Source organism: Cyprinus carpio, chromosome B4 (assembly GCF_018340385.1).
Source record: "Cyprinus carpio isolate SPL01 chromosome B4, ASM1834038v1, whole genome shotgun sequence".
NCBI classification, from domain to species: domain Eukaryota; kingdom Metazoa; phylum Chordata; class Actinopteri; order Cypriniformes; family Cyprinidae; genus Cyprinus; species Cyprinus carpio.
This window is the reverse complement of record NC_056600.1, coordinates 5037433-5060143: the sequence shown is the minus strand read 5'-3', so window position 1 is coordinate 5060143 and position 22711 is coordinate 5037433. Positions and strand designations below refer to the sequence as shown.

The 22711-nt window shown below is 36.3% G+C and overlaps 1 protein-coding gene across 6 annotated transcripts in view; it reads left to right on the top strand.

The window, feature by feature from the left end:
* Nucleotides 1-484: 484 nt before the first annotated feature.
* The window catches only part of tnni4a (troponin I4a), a 30652-nt gene continuing 8425 nt past the window's right edge, over nucleotides 485-22711 (top strand). For 3 of the 6 annotated variants that reach the window (XM_042722738.1, XM_042722740.1, XM_042722736.1), the window contains exons 1-2: nucleotides 10761-10807; nucleotides 14064-14154. Coding sequence is in view for 3 of the 6 variants with exons in the window: in XM_042722737.1 (XP_042578671.1) it covers nucleotides 10746-10807; nucleotides 14064-14154 (153 nt within the window). In the remaining 3 variants the exon portion in view is untranslated. Of the gene's footprint in view, nucleotides 626-9795; nucleotides 10010-10343; nucleotides 10409-10478; nucleotides 10808-14063; nucleotides 14155-22711 lie in introns of those variants that run through there. The other 3 variants (XM_042722735.1, XM_042722737.1, XM_042722734.1) reach the window with 3 other exon arrangements.

Below are 22711 nucleotides of genomic sequence, written 5' to 3'. Positions count from 1 at the left end.
ACAGTAATTATTGCGCTCTAGGCAACGTGATGTATCATCAACAGGACTCTTGATGCGCTGTGAAGATGCACCCTGCATATAGAAGCTGAGGTCAGACCATTAAAAATGAGTTACTATCTAAAAAAGCATCCAAAAAATTTTATTAATACAAGATTTGGCTTTGCTGTACACCTGTTGCTTAGGAAGTCAATTATATTGGGGTCACTGGAGTCAAATTCAACATTTAATTGAAGAAAATGCAAAAAGCATCCATTTAACCCTGTTTTTTCCTTTGACATGACTGAAGATTTAACTGTGTACTTTCATCTGTGGTTTTTAGTTGTTGTACCAACCCTGTTTATTGTCCAGAATTGAATTTCAATAGTTTCATGCCTCTGGCAGCCAATCATTTGCTGCAAAAACACATTGTGGTCAACACACACCATATTTATCTTTGGCTGTGATCCTGTGTTGTTTCTTTTAACTTGTGGTTTTGTTTTCCAGTTTTATAGGATGAATTCATCTGATGAAAATATGTTTCAACCTGTCCACGCCAGCATCCAGCTACCTCGACTAGCTTCTGCCTTGTAACAGATGAATTTGCACCAGAAATGCAACCTTTGAACTTCCTCCACTGTAAAAGCTTGTAAGTCTATTTATTCTTCTATCCTATCCCTGCATGATTATACAGTATGTCTAAGTGCAATTTATTATTAGCATTTAGCATTGGTTTTGTTTTTGTTTTTTCCCTGCTGTCCTAAACCCTAAAAAAATACATGCCACTTACTATTTTTTCAGGATTCAAATAAAATAAGTTAACATTTTTGTTAAGGTGTAAAATTCAGAGATAGATACAGATGGATGGATGCAAGATTATGATAGATAGAAAGTTAGTCCATGCAAGATTATATGGCTAGTTGCATTTTATTATTAGCATTGGGTTTTTTTTCCCCACCACTGTCATAAACCCTGCCAGAACAGGGTTTAATAAAAAATATAATTTTTATATAATCTGTATTTGTGCGTGCATGTGTGTGTGTGTGTTATAGGTGAATATGGCCATCAACCTCCGAAATCACTCTAGAATACGAATAAAACACTCTTTGCTACTAATGCATTTTTCCTGTCTCTTAAGACTAGTGTCAGCCAGCAAAGGGAGGCAAGTATTCAAGCTCAACGCTTTGAAAGCATCGGCCAACGTCTCCGCTGAAAAGAGTAGCTTTAGACGCTAAGCCCGTCCAGGAGGCCTCAGAGCACACTCTCTAAATCCCACCATTAACGTCCATGTATAAAGGTAACAATGATTCACTCTAAAGCCGATAGCATCAATCGGCAGCATTCGTCACCGGTGGCATTCGGCTGTCAGCGCAGGTGATTCATTATGCTTAGCTTATTTTAATTAGCTTTCCTTCCACAGCTAATTGGTCACGGATCGTAAGCAGAAAAGAGTCTGTGCCTCGAGGCGAGGTGTTAAGACGACTAGAGCGCTTATATCAAATCTGATTTAAGTAATAAGCATTTTCCAAAGGCCAGCTGGCTATCAGTGGCAGGTACATGTCATGTGACCTTTTTAAAAGGCATGCACGGAAATGTAGCAGCGAGGCAATAAAGCTTGTGTTCTAGCTCTCTGTGTCCCCTGTTTCTGTTGCCTCTCCTCTTCTCTTCCATGAATTCAGATGAGCTAGATTTTGCTTTTATTGTGAGAAGAAAGCAATATCAGATCAGAGGCTTCTGACAGCTTCAGGAAGGCGAGTTATTTGTGAGTATCTTATCAGCAGCTGTGGCAGCAGACGTATGGCGTGACTTTATCTGTGACAGAGGAAGGCATCATGCACAAACACACACAAACAGGCGTGTGCAGACACATGACGGAGGAGGGTCTCGCACTCTTCAGACTTCAGTGCTTCAAGCGTGTCTGCACCTTCATATGCCGCGTCTGCTGCACGTATCATCGCTCTGATCTGTTTACTTACAGGAGAACTTGGAAGGAGGAAAAATGCTCAGAGTTTCATTTTGAGCACAAACGTGCTCGTTACACGTAGAAGTTTTTATAGTAGTCTTTATAATTTCGAATGCCTCAAGTCTGTGCTCAAAACCTGGCTTTTTGCATGTCTAGAACAATATATCCTGTTATGATTTAATGTGTCACCCACTTTATTGTCCAACCATTGCATATAATGAAAATACATATACTGTTTTGATGAGAGATTGTTTTTTCATAGCTGAGGGAACATAATTTCTCATTTATGTTTCATTCTGTTATTTTACTAGTATACATATACTATTATAGTATTTATTCATTTTTAAGTGTTTTCCGTTTTCATTTTAAGTGTTTCGTTTTTTTTTATTATTTTTTTTTTTTCAGACATTTCTGTATAGCTTTCATTTATTTTTTATGCAATTTTAGTCATTTTAGTACTTTTATTTTTATTTAAACTAAATTTATTTCAGTTAGTTGCAATGGCAGTATTTCTAATTGCCTAAGTTTTTCAAGAAATATTTATAAATTGTTTTATTTTTAATTACAGGAAGCAATTTTTAATAGTTTTTGTTAAAAGTAACACTGGCTTTATTGGCGTACTGTATATACTTTTGATGTTTATTATCATTGATATATTATTACAGTTTTTGGTAATATTTTGAATTACATTTTTTTTATATTTTCCTCTTAATTTTAGTTGTCTGTTAAAGTTTTGATAATTTTGTTTGTTTATTTTTATTAGTTTTTTATGTGTCTATATTTTGATGTATGTTTTTGTCTTTATATATATATATATATATATATATATATATATATATATGTGTGTGTGTGTGTGTGTGTGTGTGTGTGTGTGTGTGTGTGTGTGTGTGTCAGTATAGTTTTTGTTGTTGTTGTTGTTGTTTATTCAGTTTTAGTTATTTTAGTACTTCAACTTAAAGTTAACGAAAATAAGGAATGTTGCCTTGGCAACTAGCTGAAATTATTTAATTTTTAATTTAATTCTATTTCAGTTCCTGTTTATGTTATTTAAAATATTTAAAATTTAAAATGTATTTAAAAATAAAAAAATTTTATTGTTTTAGTTATTTTACGATAATAACCCTGGTTTCACCTAAAATAATTTGGGAGAAATTAAAAATAGAAATAAATGAAATTGTTGACGTATTGTGATGGCAGGTGTCAGGACATTTCAAAAGCTTGGTTTCTATTTAAGCAGTGTTGTGCTGAGTAGCCCTGCTTACCATGAAATCTCATTGGTCCAAAATCTCACACCACATACAGTAGGTGTTTATTATTAAACATCAAACATCTTCTGATTGGCTATGATTGTGTCCCATCAGACAGTCAAATTTAGTTTAGGAAGAAAAGTTTCATGCTGAAATCTCCAATCTTGGCATCTTGGCAGATCTGAGAATAGTTTAGGACATTGTTGAGATGTCTCCTGAAACTTCACAGGAGACGTACTTGAGTTTGCCAGAGCTCGCTTCCTCAGGAAAAAATCAAAGAAGTGATGCTTTCCATTTATTGTCATTGTCTAGGAGAAACAATAGAGATATTAAAAAAGATCTCATTTGTGATTTTTCTTGTCCTACGGGGTGGACACCTTAAATAGGATTTGACTAAGTGAATTTACTTTGCTCGAAGCGTTTTCAACAAAACTATCAGTGTGCTTTGAAATTGTATAGCCCTGAAAGCACTACGGATATCACTTGCACCATTTATACTGTGGTACAAAACTGGAGACTAGCTGTGGGTGTCAGAATTGCCTTGAGCCTGTCTGTTGTCCCGGCCTACGTAGCTCCGAGAGATGGCAGGCAAAGTAAATTGAACTGATCTGTGTTGATTAAGGTTGAACGGAGGGCAGAAAAGAGCAGGGACGCGAAGGTCACCCCCTTTATCTATAATCACATCACAGCAGAGCTATACTGGTGGATCAGCGTCTCATAATTACTCATTATTCATGAGTCGGTCAGAGAGAGAGATTCACATGATGTACTGGTCCCTTGCGATCCTGAAATGGCAGCTACAGGAGATGTTTAGTTAGAATAATGACATAAATGTTAATCCTGCTGTTCAGACGGGTAATGAACCACCTGTGTTTGTTCCCGGCTGTTAAAACACAACCAACTAAAATGCTGAGATTAAAGGTTAAAAACATCCTTGCTCATCAAAACATGTTCAGCTTGTCCTGTAGCCTATTTTCGATGTCTGCCGGATCACACAGTTTTAGGGGATCAATATCCAATCCTTCTTATTACAGATTAATCCCTGAATATCCCAGCTTCATTAAAACTATATCTGACTGTTGCTGTGTTCAGAATGCAATGCTGTATAATGCTTAGCATTCTGAACTAACCATAAAACAGTTGCATGCAATTCAGCGAGTGGCACCTCTACATTTTTGCATTTTTAATTTGCAATTTGCAACATGCAAACCTAATTTAGTTGTTTAACAAACCTGGCATTGTGCATTATGAATATTGTGGGCTCTTTGTCAAATTGCAAGTTGCTTCGGATAAAAATGTCCGCAAAATGCATAAATGTAAATATGCTAGCAATCATACCATTTACTACAACACACAAGCTGATTGACCTCTGCTGATTCTATAGCCAATGAGCTTGCTTGCTTGCTAATTTTTTTTTTTCTTTTTTAGTTCAGTGTTTGCTGTAAACTTGCCCAGCAGCACTAGTTTCTATGAAATCCTCCACCTCCCCAGCACCACCTGTCTTGTTCTGCTAGAGGATTTGTTTATTGTATATTCATGCATCGGCAGCATATTTTGCATACTCACAGCAGCATGTCTGTGTATCTGTTGGCAGTAGCAAGTCCAACCAGCTTTAGCAAATATATCTAGTTCATTAAAATCAAATATATTAACATGCTATTTCAAGAGTTGTTATAATTGAAATGATTTCAATGTTTTGCTTTGTTTTGAAAGTGATAACTTCTTATATTTTGCTTTGTTCGTCATGAAGTGATAGTGTTGGTATCCTGGAATATCATGAGGGTGAGTAAACAGACAGAATTTTAATTTTTGGGGTAAACGTATCATATCTGTCATATGTTGTACAGTACATTTTATAAAGGGCATTAATATTATATCAGTTCACTGAACATGCTTATCTTTTGATGTGAAGATGTGTAATATCATCTGAATGAGCTTTTAATGTGGAAATTATTCCAAGGACATTCTTGTTTGTACAACCGATTGCATCAGTGTTTCCCATACTACGGTCCATCATTAGACACGATTATCACTGCAAAAGGAACAAACCAAAAGACCACGGTTCAAAAAAAGTCCTATTTATCCTTTGATAAATCCTGTCCTTTTCAATCGGGGGTGTCTAGAGAACCAGAATAGATAGCAGTCAAATTCATCATCACCTCATATCTCATATAGAGTTCTGCTGCAGTGCACACAGTTTATTACAATGCCTCATGAAGCTGTCTCCTCAAAGTGTTCAGAGAGAACGAAGCTCATTCAAATGGCTTTGATGCCGATCTGAAATTCATTTGCATTGTGTCAAAGAAGAGCCAAGTCCCAAGATGCCTGCTGCTTGAAGCGCCATCCTTCTATATTGTTTTTTCTCAAACCGTTTAAGTACTATTGTTAGCTGTTGGGAGCAAAAACAGTTTTCAGTCCTAAAAAAGCAGGTAAAATCGAGGTTAACACAACATTGCACTTAGTTTAATGAAGAACAGAGAGAGAAACGGCACATTGTGTCACTGCTCCAGATTCGTGTTGCTCACCCACCTTAAGCGTAGCTCTTTTAGAGAAAGACAAGGAGCAAAAGATAAAAGTGACAGCTTAAGATATACATTGGCGTGATAAAAAAGTTAAGTCGTCTTCTTCTAAGACACATTTCCTTTGGCACTGTGGCCCTGGCTGTGGAGCCAAGGCAGTCATTATGGGTGAAAAACTGTCCCGGTTCAGGGCCCTGACTTTATTGGAATTGCTCGTAAGTGTCACTACGTCACACTTGTCCCTTGAGGTGTATTACTCCATGGTGAAATAAGTGCTGGGTGATAAAAGAAAATGCTCTATAAGACGTATCGATGCCAGAGGGAGCCCGCAAATGCAGAAACGGCACTGCACAGCTGTACGGACAATATATTGGCAGAAATAAAATTGGCTTTGAGCAAGCCGGTGGAACACAAGTTTTCTGATCAGAGAATGCCTGAGCTTTATGAGCTTTACAGCCTAAACCAAGAACTGAATAAGAGACAGTTCAGTTAAGTAAAAAAAATACCAAATGACGTTAGCTTCAGTTAATAGTTCCAGTGCAGACTGTACACAAATACTCCAAAAGGGTTTCCTGCGATTTATTCATTGGTGCCACAAAACGGAATCAGTAGCGCAGAACTGAGAATCTGATTACATCAGATTAGAGTAATCTGAAAACATAAAGTGCAACCGGTGTGGTCTGATTCTGTAAATGAATAAAGACTACACTTTTCATTTCACAGGCTTCCATTCATACGTGCAACCTCATTTAAATTTCATTGCATTGTAAATTCAAAGTAGACTGTATATTTTTGCACTTTGGATGTACTGTATTATATGTCAATATATATATATAATCTCATATTACATCCGTTGAAGTCTCTGTAAAAATGTTGCCTGCTCAAAGTCTAGTATGACCATGGCATTCCTCTAATGAGCCTGTTCTTGTAAGTAAATCAAAAACATGCAGTGCAACGAATCTAGTCCAACATCCAAAATAATTATTTTATATGGGCCAATTCTTTTTGGTGAATCAACTACATACAGAGAAATCTGTGTAGTCTGATTCTTCGAATGTATAACTCTTTTGCACTAATTATTTTTAGTGATTAAAAATCAAAAACCATAACTAGTCTCATACATAATTGTAATGAATTGGATCTTTTTTAGTGAATCAAATATGTACAGTTTACAGCTTACTATGCTGAGATTTAAATCCGTGTAGTTATTAATTGGTTGATCACACTGCAAAAAAGGCTTAACTTAGTCTTTTTGTCTTTTTTCTAGTCAAAAATCTAAAAATTCTTAAATTAAAGTGTAAGTTCACCCAAAAATGAAAATTAACCTGTGTTTTTCTAAAAATTCTTAAATTACGTAAATGAAAATTAACCTGTGTTTTTCCCATGCTTAAGACAAGGCTCCAGGGGGGGGTAAATGAAGGCCTCCTGTAGCGAATCCATGCGTTTTTGTCAGAAAAAATATCCATATTTCAAACGTAATAAACACTTTTCTATCTGTCATACATGGAAGCAGTTCCAGCGAATGACGTAGGACGTCGGTGTTGCATGATAAGTGACAATCAAAACAAAACGCTGGTCATGAATTAGAAGCACAAAACAAGGATTTGTAAAGAAAAATATCACAGGATTTCGATATAAGTCAAGAGGAGACTGGTTTTCCTTTGCTAAAGTGAGGAAACTGTGCTTCCTTAAACAAAAATTTGTGAGACTAGCATATCTCAGAGGCGCGCGCATGCGTCCCACATCATCTGCCAGAACACTTCAGAATACGGCAGTCAGCAAAAGTGATAGAAAAGTATTTATTACTTTTGAAATATGGATATTCAATCAATTAAACAATCAATTAAATATGTTACCATGTGTTTTGTTTGTATAGTATTGTTTAAATTATAGGTAAGGCCAATTATTGCATTAGTTTTTTTCTGCCTCCAAACAAATCTGTCTGAAAATGTCTGAACAGATTTTGCAGTATTTATTTTAAATGTATTTATTATTGAAAGAATTGTTCATAATTAGTTGATTATACCTAATTAGATTAGATTAGATTCAACTTTAAGGCAATGGAATGCAGTTAGCATCTAACCAGAAGTGCAATGAGCAGTGAGTACAGGATATAGAGTGTCTACAATATGTTACAAATGTACAATAAATATACAGATAAGGCAGTACTATGGACATAATTTACAGAATTTTATAATACTGTCAGCATGATATACAGATAGGTGTACTATGAACATACTATACAGATGGATTATGTAATAAGTGTATGTACACTATAAGCAGCAACTATGAACATATGAACATCATTTACACTAGTGCAATGGACAGTAAAAAAGTTAATAGAAAAATATTCCAGTGTGCAAACAGATTATTCAGTATTCTGTATGAATTATTCCAGTGTGCAAATGGAGTGTAACTGGTTTTTGTTGTTGTTGTAAACCAGATGTAGTGATGAGGAGGGGTGAGGAGTGTGTAGTGGTGTGTGTGTAGGTGGGTGGTGTGTGTGTGGGGGGGGGGGGGGGGTCAGTGGGCAGAATTCAGTAAAGAGACAGCTGTAGGGAAAAAGCTGTTCCTGAGTCTGCTGGTCCTTGTCCGGAGGATCCTGAAGTGCCTTCCGGAGGGCAGGAGGTTAAACAGTATATGGTCAGGGTGAGAGGAGTCCTTAAGAATGCTGCGAGCTCGATGTAGACAGCGTTTTCTCTGGATGTCCTTAATAGCAGGAAGTGTTGTCCCTGTGATGCTTTGGGCGGTTTTGTTGTCCGTGTGTTTTGTCTTGCTGTGAAGTGCTTTGCGGTTTCCATATGAGAAGTTTTGATACAAGTGTTTGGGATGATTTGTTTGGATCACTGGTAAAAGTTCACCAGGATGGCTGAAGACAGCTGGTTCATTCTTCAGTGTCCTAAGGAAGAAGAGGCACTGGTGAGCCTTCTTGACCAGGCTGGAGGTGTTTGTGGTCCAGGACAGGTCCTCCGAGATGGTGGTTCCCAGGAGTTTGAAGCTGGAGACACGTTCAACAACCATCCCGTTAATGTGGATGGGGTCATGTGGGCTTACTTTCTACTTCCAGTAGTCCACAATGAGCTTCTTTGTCTTGCTGGTGTTAAGGAGCAGGTTGTTGTCAGAGCACCATGAGGCCAGATGCTGTACCTCCTCCCTGTAGGCAGCCTCATCGTTGTCTCTGATAAGGCCAATCACCGTGGTGTCATCTGCAAACTTAATGATGGAGTTGGATCCATGCACAGGCTTGCAGTCGTGGGTGTAGAGGGAGTAGAGGAATGGGCTCAGCACACAGCCCTGTGGTATGCCGGTGTTGAGTGTGATGGTGGTGGAGTAGGTGTGGCCGGACCTAACATGCTGAGGTCTGTTGGTCAGAAAGTCCATAATTCAGTTGCAGGGGGAGGTGTTAATGTCCAGGTCTCCAAGTTTTGTGGTCAGCTTGGAGGGAATGACAGTGTTAAATGCTGAGCTGAAGTCAACAAACAACATCTGTACATATGTGTTGTTGTCCAAGTATGTGAGTACAGAGCGCAGCACTGTGCATACTGCATCCTCTGTGCTCCTATTGCTACGGTAGGCAAATTTGTGTGGGTCCAGTGTGTGTGGGAGGCAGCCCTTGAGGTGTGCTAGGACCAGTTGCTCAAAGCACTTCATAACAATAGGTGTGAGTGCTATGGGGCGGTAGTCATTCAGGCACATCGGAGAGGAGTGTTTCGGCACTGGCACAATGGATGTGGACTTAAAGCATGTTGGCACAGTTGCTTGGGTGAGGAACAGGTTGAAAATGTCTGTGAAGACCCCTGCAAGCTGCTCTGAACATGCCCAAAGCACACGTCCAGGAATGCCATCCGGGTCAGCAGCCTTGCGTGCGTTGATCCGGCTCAGTGCAGTGTAGACATCTAATGTGTTAGCTAATTTTAACAAATTGAACCTTATTGTAAAGTGTTAACATGATGACTAATTCTAGTATCCTGCTTTAAAGGGGGATTCTGTATTATATAATAGGAAGAGTCAGAATTTGTCCCATGAGTTTTGTGTACATGGAACTTTCTTGGCTGTAATAAAACAGTGTTTGGAGTTTCTCCTCTGACAGGTTGAAGCAGACAAATGAGGAGATTCACAGCCCACCTGAAGCCCAGGAGAACACTCCGCCTGAGCAGGCATGCCAGCGGAGGCCCCTGCTAATTATCAGGCCCCTCTTCATGAGTGACATCTGCCTCCTACCCCTCTATTAGGACATCACCAGCGGCTTGAAGAAAAAAAAAGAAGGAGAAACCAAACAACAACGAGGGCTTCCACTATGCTCTGTAAGCTCAACATTGTGACTGTGAAGGCGGTATCTGTTTTTTATTTTACACTATTATTGATGTATTTTTAGTGCAAAAATTCTGTTGTGGGTTTATGGTGTGATAACTAAGGTCTGATGTTGGATGCGGTCTGGTTTATGATAAGAGGCTTTATAATTAGCAAGATCAATGCAGAAAGTAATTTATTTAGGGTCATAAGCTAATTGGTGCCAATTTAACCCTTTCTTAATGATATATGAATTTCCCAAATGTGCTTTCAGTTTGTTTGTATAATGTACTTGTTTTAAGACAAACAAAACCTTTTTAAAATGTTCCTGTTTTCTTTAACTCTTAGTAATAACAAAATATGAACTGAAATCCAAGTTCAGCTGCAATTATTTCAGCATGGTGCCTAAACAGGTGATTAATTCTCCATTTTCTGGCCTCCTGATGTGAGAAGTAATACTGATGTTGACTCTGGATACTGTAGGCATGGTGATGGTTCGTCTGTCGAATGGCTGCCCTTTGGTGACCTTGTCCATCTGAGGCATCTGTGGCTCAGTGGAGCGTTTCTTGGCCGTCTCATGCTCTATCAGTCCCAATGACGGAACACAGCACCCGACTGGACCCACATGGCCATAAGGGGTGCTGAAGTCAACCCGATCCGACAGCCTAGCTCACTTCTCTGAAATAAGGTCAACACTGGGGTCATTCAGCACCTAGAGTTACCCTGGGTAATGCTGGATAAACTCATGACATGAAGCCTCCCTGGATGTCCTTTCGATTGCCATTGTACACAAGGACAGGTTCAGTAAAAAGGTAATGCAAAATATCCTTTGAAAACTAAAAAAAGTAGTGCATGCTATTTTTAGTGCAAATTAAATAGCAGTACATTCTAATTGTTGTGCGTTCTTGAAAGTATGCATTCTTGTAGTACTTAAAAATATTGTGTTTGTTAAAGTAAAGCAAGCTATTTGTAGTGGCAACTAAATAGCAGTCCATACTGGTACGCTCTAAATAGCAGTGTAAGTACATTCTAAATATTAGTGCATAATGGTTGTAGTGCAAACTAAATAGCGGTACATACTAATTGTTGTGCATTCTTGAAAGTAGAATATACAGTATGAGTTATATACATACTTGGTAGTAGTACACTAGTTGTAGTGATTACAAGTAATGTGTATTTGCACATTACTACAAAATAGGTGTCCATACTAGTACATACTAAATAGTAGTAGTGCATACTGGTTGTAGTCCATATTTGGGAATAGTACATTCTATACATGCATACTAGAATGTAGTACTCAACTGTATCCTTTGGAAATCAAAAAAGTAAAGTAGTACATAATATTTGCAGCACAAACTAGATAGCAGTACATGCTAGTTGTTGTGCATTCTTGAAAATAGAATATACAGAACTAATTATATACTGTACATACTAGGTAGTAGTACACTTGTTATAGCACTTAGAAGGGATTTATATTTGCTAAATAATGCAAGCTATTTGATGTGCCAACAAAATAGGAGGTGCAAACTGGTTGTAGTCCATATTTGTAAATAGTTCTAGCAGGGCTGCACGATTAATCGCATGCATTTGTCATGCGTGTCTCATCAGTAAAGCCGTATTTGTTAGCGGTAAATGTCTGTCACCTGTTTTCAAACGGGAGCGGCAGTTAATACACAGAGCCGTAGTCACTGACAAGCGACGCAATATTCAATACTGAGATTAATCGCATTCGATATGAACACGATATTCCGTACCTTTTCAGTGAAATACGGTTCTGTGTATGAACTCCCGGTGCATTTGAAAACAGGTGACGGATATTTACCGCTAATCACGGAACCAGCTTTACTGATGAGACACGCATGACAAATGCATGCGATTAATTGTGCAGCCCTAAGTTCTAGTTACATACATACTAGAAAGTAGCACTTTATACATACTTGATAGTAGTACACTCTAGTTGAAGTATTTAGAAATAGTTTGTATTTGCTAAAGTAATGCAAGCTATTTGTAGTGCCAACTAGCAGTATATAATATTACATAATAATTAGTAGTACATTCTAGTGTTAGAACATTATAAACAGTAGTACATGATTGTACTGCAAACTAAATAGCAGTACATGCTAATTGTTGTGCATTCTTGAAACTAGAATATACGGTACTAGTTATATACATACTTGATAGAAGTACATAGTTGGAGTACTTAGAAGTAATTTGTATTTGCTAAAGTAATGTGCTATTTGTTGTGACAACTAAATAGCAGTCCATAGTAGTACATACTAAATAGTAGAACATTCTAGTGTTAGTACATTCTAAATAGAAGTGCATACTGGTTGTACTCCATATTTGGGAATAGTACATTCTAGCTACATACATACTAAAAAAAAATAGTACTCTACTTTTATTCTTTAAAAGCCTCTAGTACCCTTAAAAAAAAACAAAAAGTAGTGTATACTGTTTGTAGTGCAAAATAAATAACAGTACATGTTAATTGTTGTGCATTCTTCGAGTTCACAGTACTAGTTACTTACATATTTGGTAGTAATAAATAATGTGTATTTGGTGAAATAATTAATGCAAGCTTAATGCAGTACATTTTAATGTGCAATTCAATTCAGTTTTATTTATAAAGCACATTTAAAATTAACCTTAGTTGGCCAAAGTGCTTTATAAGATGTTGAGAAAGAATAATAAAAGCAAGTAAACACATACACATTACACAGATCTACAAGCACAAGAAAAAAAAGATGCGTTTTTAACATGGATTTGAATTCGGCTAACCTAGAAACAGTTCTGACAGGTAATGTCAGGCTGTTCCACAGCTTAGGGCCAGATACTGCAAAAAGATTGCAGGCTAGAAAAGATTACCATTTTGGGATCTACAGTAAGTTACCTAGAAGGATTGTAAGTAACCATTAAATCAGAGAGATATTTAGAAGCAAAGTTCTTGAGAGCTTTGTAAACAAATAACAGAATTTTGTAGTAAATTCGATATTGGACTGTCATCCAATGCCAAGAACATAAGATTGGTGTGGTGTGATATGATCTCATTTGCAGTTACCAATGAGTAGACAGAGAGCTGCATTTTGAACCATTTGATAATAAAAGTGTTATGACACCCCATGTTTTATATAATTGTGTATGTGACGTTTATATAATGTTGATTGTTGTGTTTTTATGTTTTATTTGTTGGGCACACCACATGTAAGTAGAGCCACTGAGGATGAATGGACACCTAAACTGACATTAAAAAAAAAAACTTCTATTTGACAGAACCATTGGAACCATTTCAAAACTGTACCTGGGATGCCAATCGAGGGTTCAAGCCGAGATAAAAGAATCCTATGATCCACAAACTCAAAAGCTGAATTCAAATCTAACAGCACTAATGCCATCACCATGGTATCACCAGCATCTGTGGTCATTAAAATATCATTGAAAACTTTTAAAAGAGAAGACTCAGTGCTCTGAAGGGTTTTATGAAGCGCTTTAGTGTTAGTACAATCTAATTGTATTTGGAAATAGTACATTCTAGCTACTTGCTAGAAAGTAGTAGTTGTATTATTTGAAAACCAACTTAAAACAAAAACAAAAGTGGGCATTTGAAAACGAAATGAACACTAGCACACACTAAATTGCAGTTATACTAGTTGTAGCATAACTATAAGTTCAGTATTATAGAGATACTATTATCTATATTTTATTGTATTTTATATTTTCTGTTTTCATTTCTGTTTTTTTTTAATAATTTAGTTTCATTTACTTTTTATTTTATTTTATTTTATTGATTACGTTTTTTATATTTGATTTTATTTCAGTTAACATTTATTTTATTTCAAGTAACATGTTGATGGTTTTAGTTTTACTTAACTCTAATAACCCTGTGTAATACATGCTAGCAGTAGACTACATACTAGTTGTATACAACACATGTAACATATTAGTACATACTAGTTGCAATGCATGCTACTAGTAAGCAAGGACAAAATAGTGTATGCAGTACATGAATATTCTAAAGTTGTGAATATATGTGTGGTTTCTTGGAAAGCTCCTAAATGGTTTGCATTGCAGGGAACAGGAGTCATTCTGCCCTCATCTCCTGCTGGAGACAGCCATCAGACACAACAGGGTGATGCTGCTTTCAGTTTCCATGGAAATCCAAGTTAGTAGACCACATGCAACAAGGTTCAGTGGCTCAAAAAATCTCAAATGAACTGATGTAACAATCTGCATGCAATTAATTCTCACAGTGCTTTCAACTGTTTGCTTTGTAAATGAATGCCTATTTCAGTTCAGCTCCCCCTAGTTTACTACAGTATATACTTTTCTAAATGACTATTCTTGGGGCATGCAGCTGTGTTTTACAATATGTCACTGTACAGTTGCTAAGCTGAATCTCGGTTGCATACAGATGTTATTTTCATTGCTAATCATTGCAACTGTTATTTTTAACAGTGTTCAGCTGATGAGCTGCAATGTAGATGCCATAACTACACTTTATATATCCACAGCCAATTCATAAAGAAGCCATGCTTTCTTACAATATTTTGCCCAGTAAACATATAAACTAGGGCTGCCCCCGACTAAAGATATTCCTAGTCGACTAACACTCCTGCATTTTAGCGATTAGTCGAATAATCGTTCATTTATGATATTAATATAAAAAAACTTGCGTAGATACAAGGAAAGGTATAGTCCAAAGTTGAAGTTTAACACTTTCTATATGACACGGAAAATGCTAAAAGCATGATCTTAGCGCGTTCCAAAAATGAAAATGAAGCGCTTAAAACAGAATAGTAAAGCGTTTAAAGTATACAGCGCTTACGGACACAAAAATCAGTGGCCAGAACGTTATAGGCTAATTGTAACATAAAAACAGCAACTCAGACTGCCTGTGCTTTTAATAATTTATTATTCAAAAATACAAACTGTAACAGTTACATGTCAAAAAAAAAAAAAAAAAAACAGTTTTGAATAAATACAACTAAAATTCATTGTCTTTAAAATACTGATTAAATAAACTTATTAGATAACTTAGACCTAGTACAAAACAAGGCTAAAAAACAAAAAAATACTGTAGGGAAAAACGCTTGTTTGGTATAAAAAATAGTAACCTACAGTGGACTAAAATTTATATAGTGTTTTATATTGTTCAAAAGGAAAATTAACAAAACGAACAATTTACTAAATGCACATGGCACATCCCGACAATCAACGCCAAAACTTAGACTCATAAAAAGGCGGCAAAACAAATCAACAGCCTAAGTATTTGATTAAATCTGTTTAGAACAACTATATATTTAATGCTGCAAAAGTGAAGCTGAAAAATAAATAAGGGATTTAAAGAAACATTAATACAAATCAAAAATATCAGAGCATCAACGCCGCAATCTGCCATTGGTAAGACGACGGATTGAGTCTTGGACCTGAGAACAACAAATTGCGAACATCAGACTAATTTTTCTTTACAGAAGAAAAAAACAACTTCTGCATTATATAAAAAAAACATCATTCAATAAAATAATATGTAGTGTATTCACTTTGTATAGCCTACCCGTATCATAAAAATACCCGGTTTTTTTTTTATATAGCCGACAGATAGCAAACCGAAACACTACAAAAAGGAAATTAAGCATTCTTACCTAAGTTTACTTTATTTCAATTCTATTTATGTTGTTTTTTTTTTTCATATTATGTGAGAGGAACACCAGCTTGTCCACATTGTGTGGGAGAAGATAAAGCTTCTTCTCGAAACTTGTTCACAATTGAAGGCCTGGGCCTTGAAAAGATGCGCTCTGAAGTCGTGCGCTTTGGGTAGACCCGCGAGGCCACGAGATCTCGTTGATCTCTCGTTGCTTTGATGTCAATGTCACTTACATGAATAAATGGTAAATGCAACCACTTTGAGAAATCAACGTCAGCCGAGATTCTTATTCTCTATCACAATTGTGTATTTATTTATTAACAATATTTTATCGTCATAAGTCTCGGTCTCGAGAGTTTAGCTCCGCGTAGCATGTCATCAAAATATAATAATGTTTTTTGTTTGGGAGCTTTTATTAAAAATAGAGTTATTATCATCATTCTAAATGTGAGTTATAGCTACTGTGGCTACAAATAAAACAGAAAACAGACTCGAGTTCTGAATAAGCAGGCTCATTTTCATTAAGCGTTAAAAATAAGTTCAATAAAATAAAAATAGAAATACATTTATTTTCTGTGTGATTAATTTGAGTGTGCCAGATAATTGAATACATTATGATCAATGTATCATTATATTTCAAAAAACATGTGATGCTTTTTGAATTTAAATTGCTATTTAACAAAGCATGCAAACAAAAGGCCGGCTGTTATCGTGTTAGTTTTGTGATCGCTGGCTATTGTAATCCAGTGACATGCTCTGATTCTATTTCGCATTAGTTTTCTCGGATAGCTTCCTAAATGTTCTCTTTGTGAGGGGGTTGCATGACGTTTCCTGCGAGAGCGTGTAAAGGGGGCGGTCAGTTTTATGGCGAAATCCAAGTGACGCGCAGCGAGCGTCTGGCCAAAAAATCTAAATGTGGAAACGCTGCGCTTATTCTGGCTCCATTCCGCGTGTTACTGCTATGCCGAAAGGCTATTTAGCCCCGCTCCGGCCCGTTTTAAGCCCTGGCTCGCAATGGCCCGACAGTGAAAATGCGGCTACTGACTGCGCACGCCCCTGATTGCGTAATTTTTTCACGTGTGCACTTTTTTTTGCGACTAACCACCTATGAAAATGTATTCGACCAAGCCCTCTTCATATCGACTAACGTTTAGTCGACTATTTGGGGGCAGCCCTAATATAAACCATAGTTTCTTTATACTGTAGTAGGCGACTTATATTTGACGTCACCGCTCATGACAGTTGCTGGTAAAGGGCTTGGGATGAGACTGAGATAGATGTAAATGTTATACTGTAGATTTCTCCAGGTTTTATTATAGACGTTGTTGTGCTCAGTGTAAACGGTTGTGCAAATATGTCAAACTCTGACCCCTAGTGGTGGATTGTGATATAGGGGTTACTGTTTGAGAAGCCTAATATTAACACAAGAGGGATGATTCACTTTCACTGCTGTAGAATGTTATGTAATTTAAAGCACTCGGATTGAATAGTGTGTGATCAGTAACATGACTGTATGCTCTAAAAGACAAACCTTATATTGCTTTTGGTGACCATTTGTGCTTTTTTATTTTTTTATTATTTTATTTTTTTCTTCACTTCATGCAATATTTTTGCATAGTGTGGTCAGATCAAACCAGTATTACATTAATTATAAAAAATAAATAAAAATTGAGATTACAAAAACACATTACAAAAATATTACAACTAAATATGAGAATATTTGTTACATAGAACTGTATGTAACAAATATTTTAGCAGTGTCTAATACTGTATATATTTGATATTACTTAAAAACATTACAGAAATCTCTTTTTAGTTATTTGTTGTTATATGTGTTATTATCAACCTTTTCTTGCAGTAATTTGACACACTACCACTCATACCAGGGTGTACACTAACAATTCTCTCTAAGGTGGGATTCAAATTCAAAACTTCAAAATTTAGAATTTGTTGAAGTCTCTCACTTACAAATAACGGGAAAAAATGCGCAGAAACAAGAGCATAGTGTTGTTTTAGTTGTTCAGAGGAACTAAATGTACCTTCTCTAAAAAGATCCTGAATTGTTACTATACCCATAAGTTTCCATTGAAAAAAAGAGCTTGTCATGTAACCCCCGGAGGAAAAGTGTGATCATTACAAATTGGAGTATCCAGATATATATCAGGTATTTTCAAATATACCTTAATTTGTTATTTACTTTTTTAATATTTTTTGTAATTATTTTTTTTCTTTTTATTTTTTTCATATATTTTGTTGTGGGTATTTTGAGGAGATGTTTTTGTGGTGTTTTTTTAAGAGGATTTTTCTATTTCTAACTATTCTGGCTTGTCACCTATCCCCACTGAACCCATCATTCTCCACCACGCTAAAGTACTTAAGTTAGCTGCCCAGTAATAATATTTAAAATTGGGAAACCCAAACCTTCCTTGATCCTTAGGTTTATTTAGATGTTTCTTGTAAATCCTAGCTGTCTTGCTGGTCCAAATGGATATAATAGATTCTAGCTGTTTAATATGATAAAGGGGATGAAGCAGTGCTTGAGGTTTAACGCTCCCACTGATAATAAAATGCCATGTGCTTGATGCAGATTTGCAGGTATCATAAGGGAAAAAGTGAATTTTCTTTCATCTGATCCACAATTTTCTCAAAGCTACTCTGCACAGCAGCAGTGGATCGAGGGCAGATGTTTCTCTCAATAGCTCACATCCCTTTAGCATAATGATCTAGTGCAGCTCCAGCTAAATATTTGATAGTCAGGCCCAGTGTGTATATATGTGTGCGTTTGATGTTTGTTTGGTCCTGTCACACTGGGACTGTTTGAGGTCAGATAAAGGCTGTTCCTGATTCCACAGGAGGGAAAACACAACCCCGGATGTTCCTCACGATAGGCCGGGAGATTGTTTGAAAAAGCCCCAGTTCAGATAAACACCCTGAATAAGAGTCACCAAAAAAAAGCATGTCAAAACACAGCAACAAGTTCTCGCTTCTGTCTCCTATCAAGAAAAAACATGTTTTCTCTGCCCCGGGAACGGGTGCTCTCATCCGTGTTAAACAGTCGACTCCCCCCTGAGAGCTGGGGTGAAGACAGAAACCGAGCGAGTATCCCGAAGGCTAACCGTTCGCTCGCATCCCTCCCGCAGAGAGTAGCGACGCCATCCGCGACTCGCCAGCTTTCTCTGATCACTCGAGCGGAATGCAATGGATCTCGCTAACCGTAACCCATTTTTCAGAGGTGCTCCTAATCTAAACTATACCGCTGGGTGGCAATTTCTAGGCCGAACGCTCTCCTCGGGTGTTTGATATACATATAAACTCAGTGATGCTGCTGTTCGGGAGTTCACCCACTACAGTCTGTTCAGGATTTTGCAAGTGATTTGTAATGACTAGAATATGTGAATAGAAGAGGATTCAGCAAGACCTCCTGCATGCTGGAAGATCACTGACATTACAGATGTAGTACTTAGAATAGATATTTGTAATGCCAGCTAAATAGGACTCCATATTAGTACATACTAAATAGTAATACATTCTAGTCAATATATGGAAATAGTACATTTTAGCTACATACTGGTTGTATGGTTGTAGTCAATATTTTTCAATATACTGTATGTCAGTTAGTCAATATTTAGTCAAAATTTTTAAATAGTACATTTTAGCTACATATTATACATGCTAGTATAAATTTATAAATTGCATCCTTTGAAAACCAACTTAAAACAGAAATGCTGCATTTTAAAATAGTGCACACTATGTGTGGCACACACAAAATAGCATATAGTACTAGTTATAGTACTAGTACTAGTTAAATTAGTTATAGTACCTTTTTGTCTCATTCAGATACTATTATAATTTTTATTGATATTTTGAATTAGTTTTTACTTGTAGATTTTGTTTTCATTTTAAATTTAAAGTTTTAGCAATTTTGTTGTTTTGTCATTTTTCTAAATTATTTTTGTTTTTGTTCATTTTTATTTTTGTTTTATTTTTTAATCATTTTTAGAACCTTTTTCATTTAAAATGTAAAAGTTTTAGTATTTTTGTTGTGTGTTTCTGTTGTTTTTATATTTCTATATTTACATATTTTTGTTTTAGTCATTTTTTTAGTCATTTTTATTTTTGTTTCAGTATGTCAGGTCACACTTAGTGAAAATGAGAAAGATTGCTTTGGCAATCAACTAAAATAAAATAAGATTTTACTTTATTTCAAATGAGAAATATTGCTTTGGAAAATAGCTGAAATAAGTTACTTTTTATATATATATTTTTAGTCAACAGTTTTCACTTGGAAATTATTAGCAAATTTCACAAATAATTACAAGGAAACTGCAAGTAACATAGTTATCTTTGTTTTTCTTGCAACTTTGAAAAAAAAAAAAAAAATCTTTTTATACTGTACATATACTGCTGGGAGGCATTTCCTTGGCTGAAGACCAGACTCTGGTGTTTAATATGCAAGCCTATGGACTCGCTGCTGCTGTTCGGGTGTTTCACCCGCTATGATTTACAGCCTGTTCAGGATTGTGATTTGTAACGGCACACGCGTTAGAAGTGGATTTATCAAGACCTCCTGCATGCTGACATTTTGGAGCATGAAAACCCTCCCGTCCCATCCACATCTAACCCGCTCGCTTACAAGTGATTAGCGACTTCATTACCCATGAGCCACTCTGTCACTCTGGATAGGCCTGTTTTGGGCAAGTGGATGCCGGCGGTGATGGACGGGGAGAGACGTCAAGCTCATTGCTAATGGGGTGGGCATTTGAGAGCAATTTTCCCGATCTGCGTAGTGTCGCTGGGGAATCGCTTAATGGGAAATCGTTATGCAAATCCAATGTAATTAAAATGGGAACCACATGACTCAGAACCTAGTGTGTGTGTGTGTGTGTGTGTTTCGTTGGTGTTAATTTGCATCATTAAGCAGGCAAATTAGCAGTAGCCGGAATGAGCAGCTGATTATTTTAGGTTCATGTCTGATAATGTGTTGGTGGGGTAAAAAAGGGCTATAACAATTCCAGGACTTTCAAGCTGAACATTATTCGTGAAATATACTTGGCAGCGAAAGGGCCCTTATTTTAGAGTCACTTAAAAGGGAATTATTGTATGCATTAATGATAGTTTGGATGGGTTATAATGCTGTTGGTTAAGAAGCCACACACAAAATTATCATAATGAGGGGGGCACTCCAACAGTGGGCTTGTATTGTACATTATTACCCAAACCAAGAGTAAGAAATCACTTTAATTCACCGTAATAACATTTCTTGGAGCACAATATTGTTTCTGCTGCAGATCCGTTGGTTGCTGAGGTTTTCTGTTGTTTTGTAAATGAAAAACACGACAGCGTTTGTGTTCATCCAGGAACATGCATATAAGAGCTGATAAATGAATGTAAACAGATCTCGGGTTTGTATATTCTCATAGGAAAGAAACATGGCAAATGAGATCTTCTAATTGTTTCTTCTTGACAGCAGTGAGATGGAGAGCAAATGTACTTTTGTTCAAGTCCATTGCTTTTGTTTTCTTGAGGAAAGTTGCAGTTATTTTGCATTTGTCTCCTTTAAAGTTCCAGACGAGATCTTAATGATGTTTGCCGGATTTGCATATTTATGACAGAAGTATCAAATGCTCAACAAGGCTGCATTTATTTGATAGTAAAATGCAGTAAAACAAAAATTTTTTTGAATTTTTTTTGAATTTTTAAATATATGTTTTTTTCTTTATTATTTTTTTTTATGATGTTTATTGTTTTGATGCAATTTTGAATTTTCAGCATCATTACTCCAGCCTTCAGTGTCACATGATCCTTCAGAAACAGAAATATTTTTGTGGAAACCATGATGCATTTTATTCAGGATTCTCGAATAGTTCAAAATGGTTAAAAAAAAATAGAAATGATTTATTTGATCAATTTAATGCATCCCTGCTGAATAAAAGCATTCATTTATTTTAAAAAGGAGATAAAATCTTACTGACCCCAAATGGTAATGTATGTGAAATACATGAGAACTCCGTATAGGTCTTTTGGGGCTGTAAATATTGTAACACAGAATCCTACAGTATCTGTTTGGCAACCAAGCAAATTTTGCAAATCTTAACTCAAAAATTATGTTAAGTAGTTTCTGTCATACATTCAGCCTCTGAGTCATTCAGTTTTCCTCTGGGTTTGTTTAGACAGAATATCATCCAATATAAAACAGTAGAACTGGTGAGCAAACGACTGTAAATGTGTGCATTTCTAGCAGGAATTCAGAACAGAATACCGCCTAGATATTCCATAGCAAACACCCAGAAGATCATAGCAACCATCCAGACCACTTTAACAACCACCCAGCTGCTACAGCTCCAACTTAACTACAGTACCTGCCTAGCAGTTCTGTAGCAACCACTAAGGCCGTTTACACCTGTGTTTTTATCTTCGAGTGTATGACTCTAAAACAGGTGTAAACGGGATCTAAAATGTTTTGTTGTCCACTTTCAAGTAGTTGAAAACGCATTTGACTGGATTGTTTTCAGACACTCATTTAGTTGAATGCATTTGAACAGCCACTAAAGACCACCTGCATGCTGACCTAAACATTACGGCATGTGTTTTTGAAGCGTGCTGGCCAGACAGGATTTAAATATTGTTTTTGATTTTGGTTTAAAATGAAAACTTGAATACATTTGAACTCTTTCCACAAAATTTTCCAGCTTTCTGTGTTTTCACTGTTATATGGTAGGAGATGGTATCACAGAACTTCTGAAAGAGTATTTAATCACTGGATTAAAACACGGCAAAGAAAAAGCAGAAATAAGTGATCGCATATGTAAGCAGATGCATATGTAAAATAACACGATCATTTTTGCAAGCTTTGGAGGTGTTGATGGAAGTGATCGACTCCATCTATGTTTGATCACTGATCTCAATCTGATCCAGATCTTTTTTATTAAACTTACCCACATTCCAGTGTTGATAAAAAATATGTTTTATATGTTGATAGAATAAAATGTTTTGTTGTTGTTTAAATATAAAGACTCTCTGTTCTTTCATTTGACATATTGCATGTTCAGATATTCATACAACAAAATATTCTTGG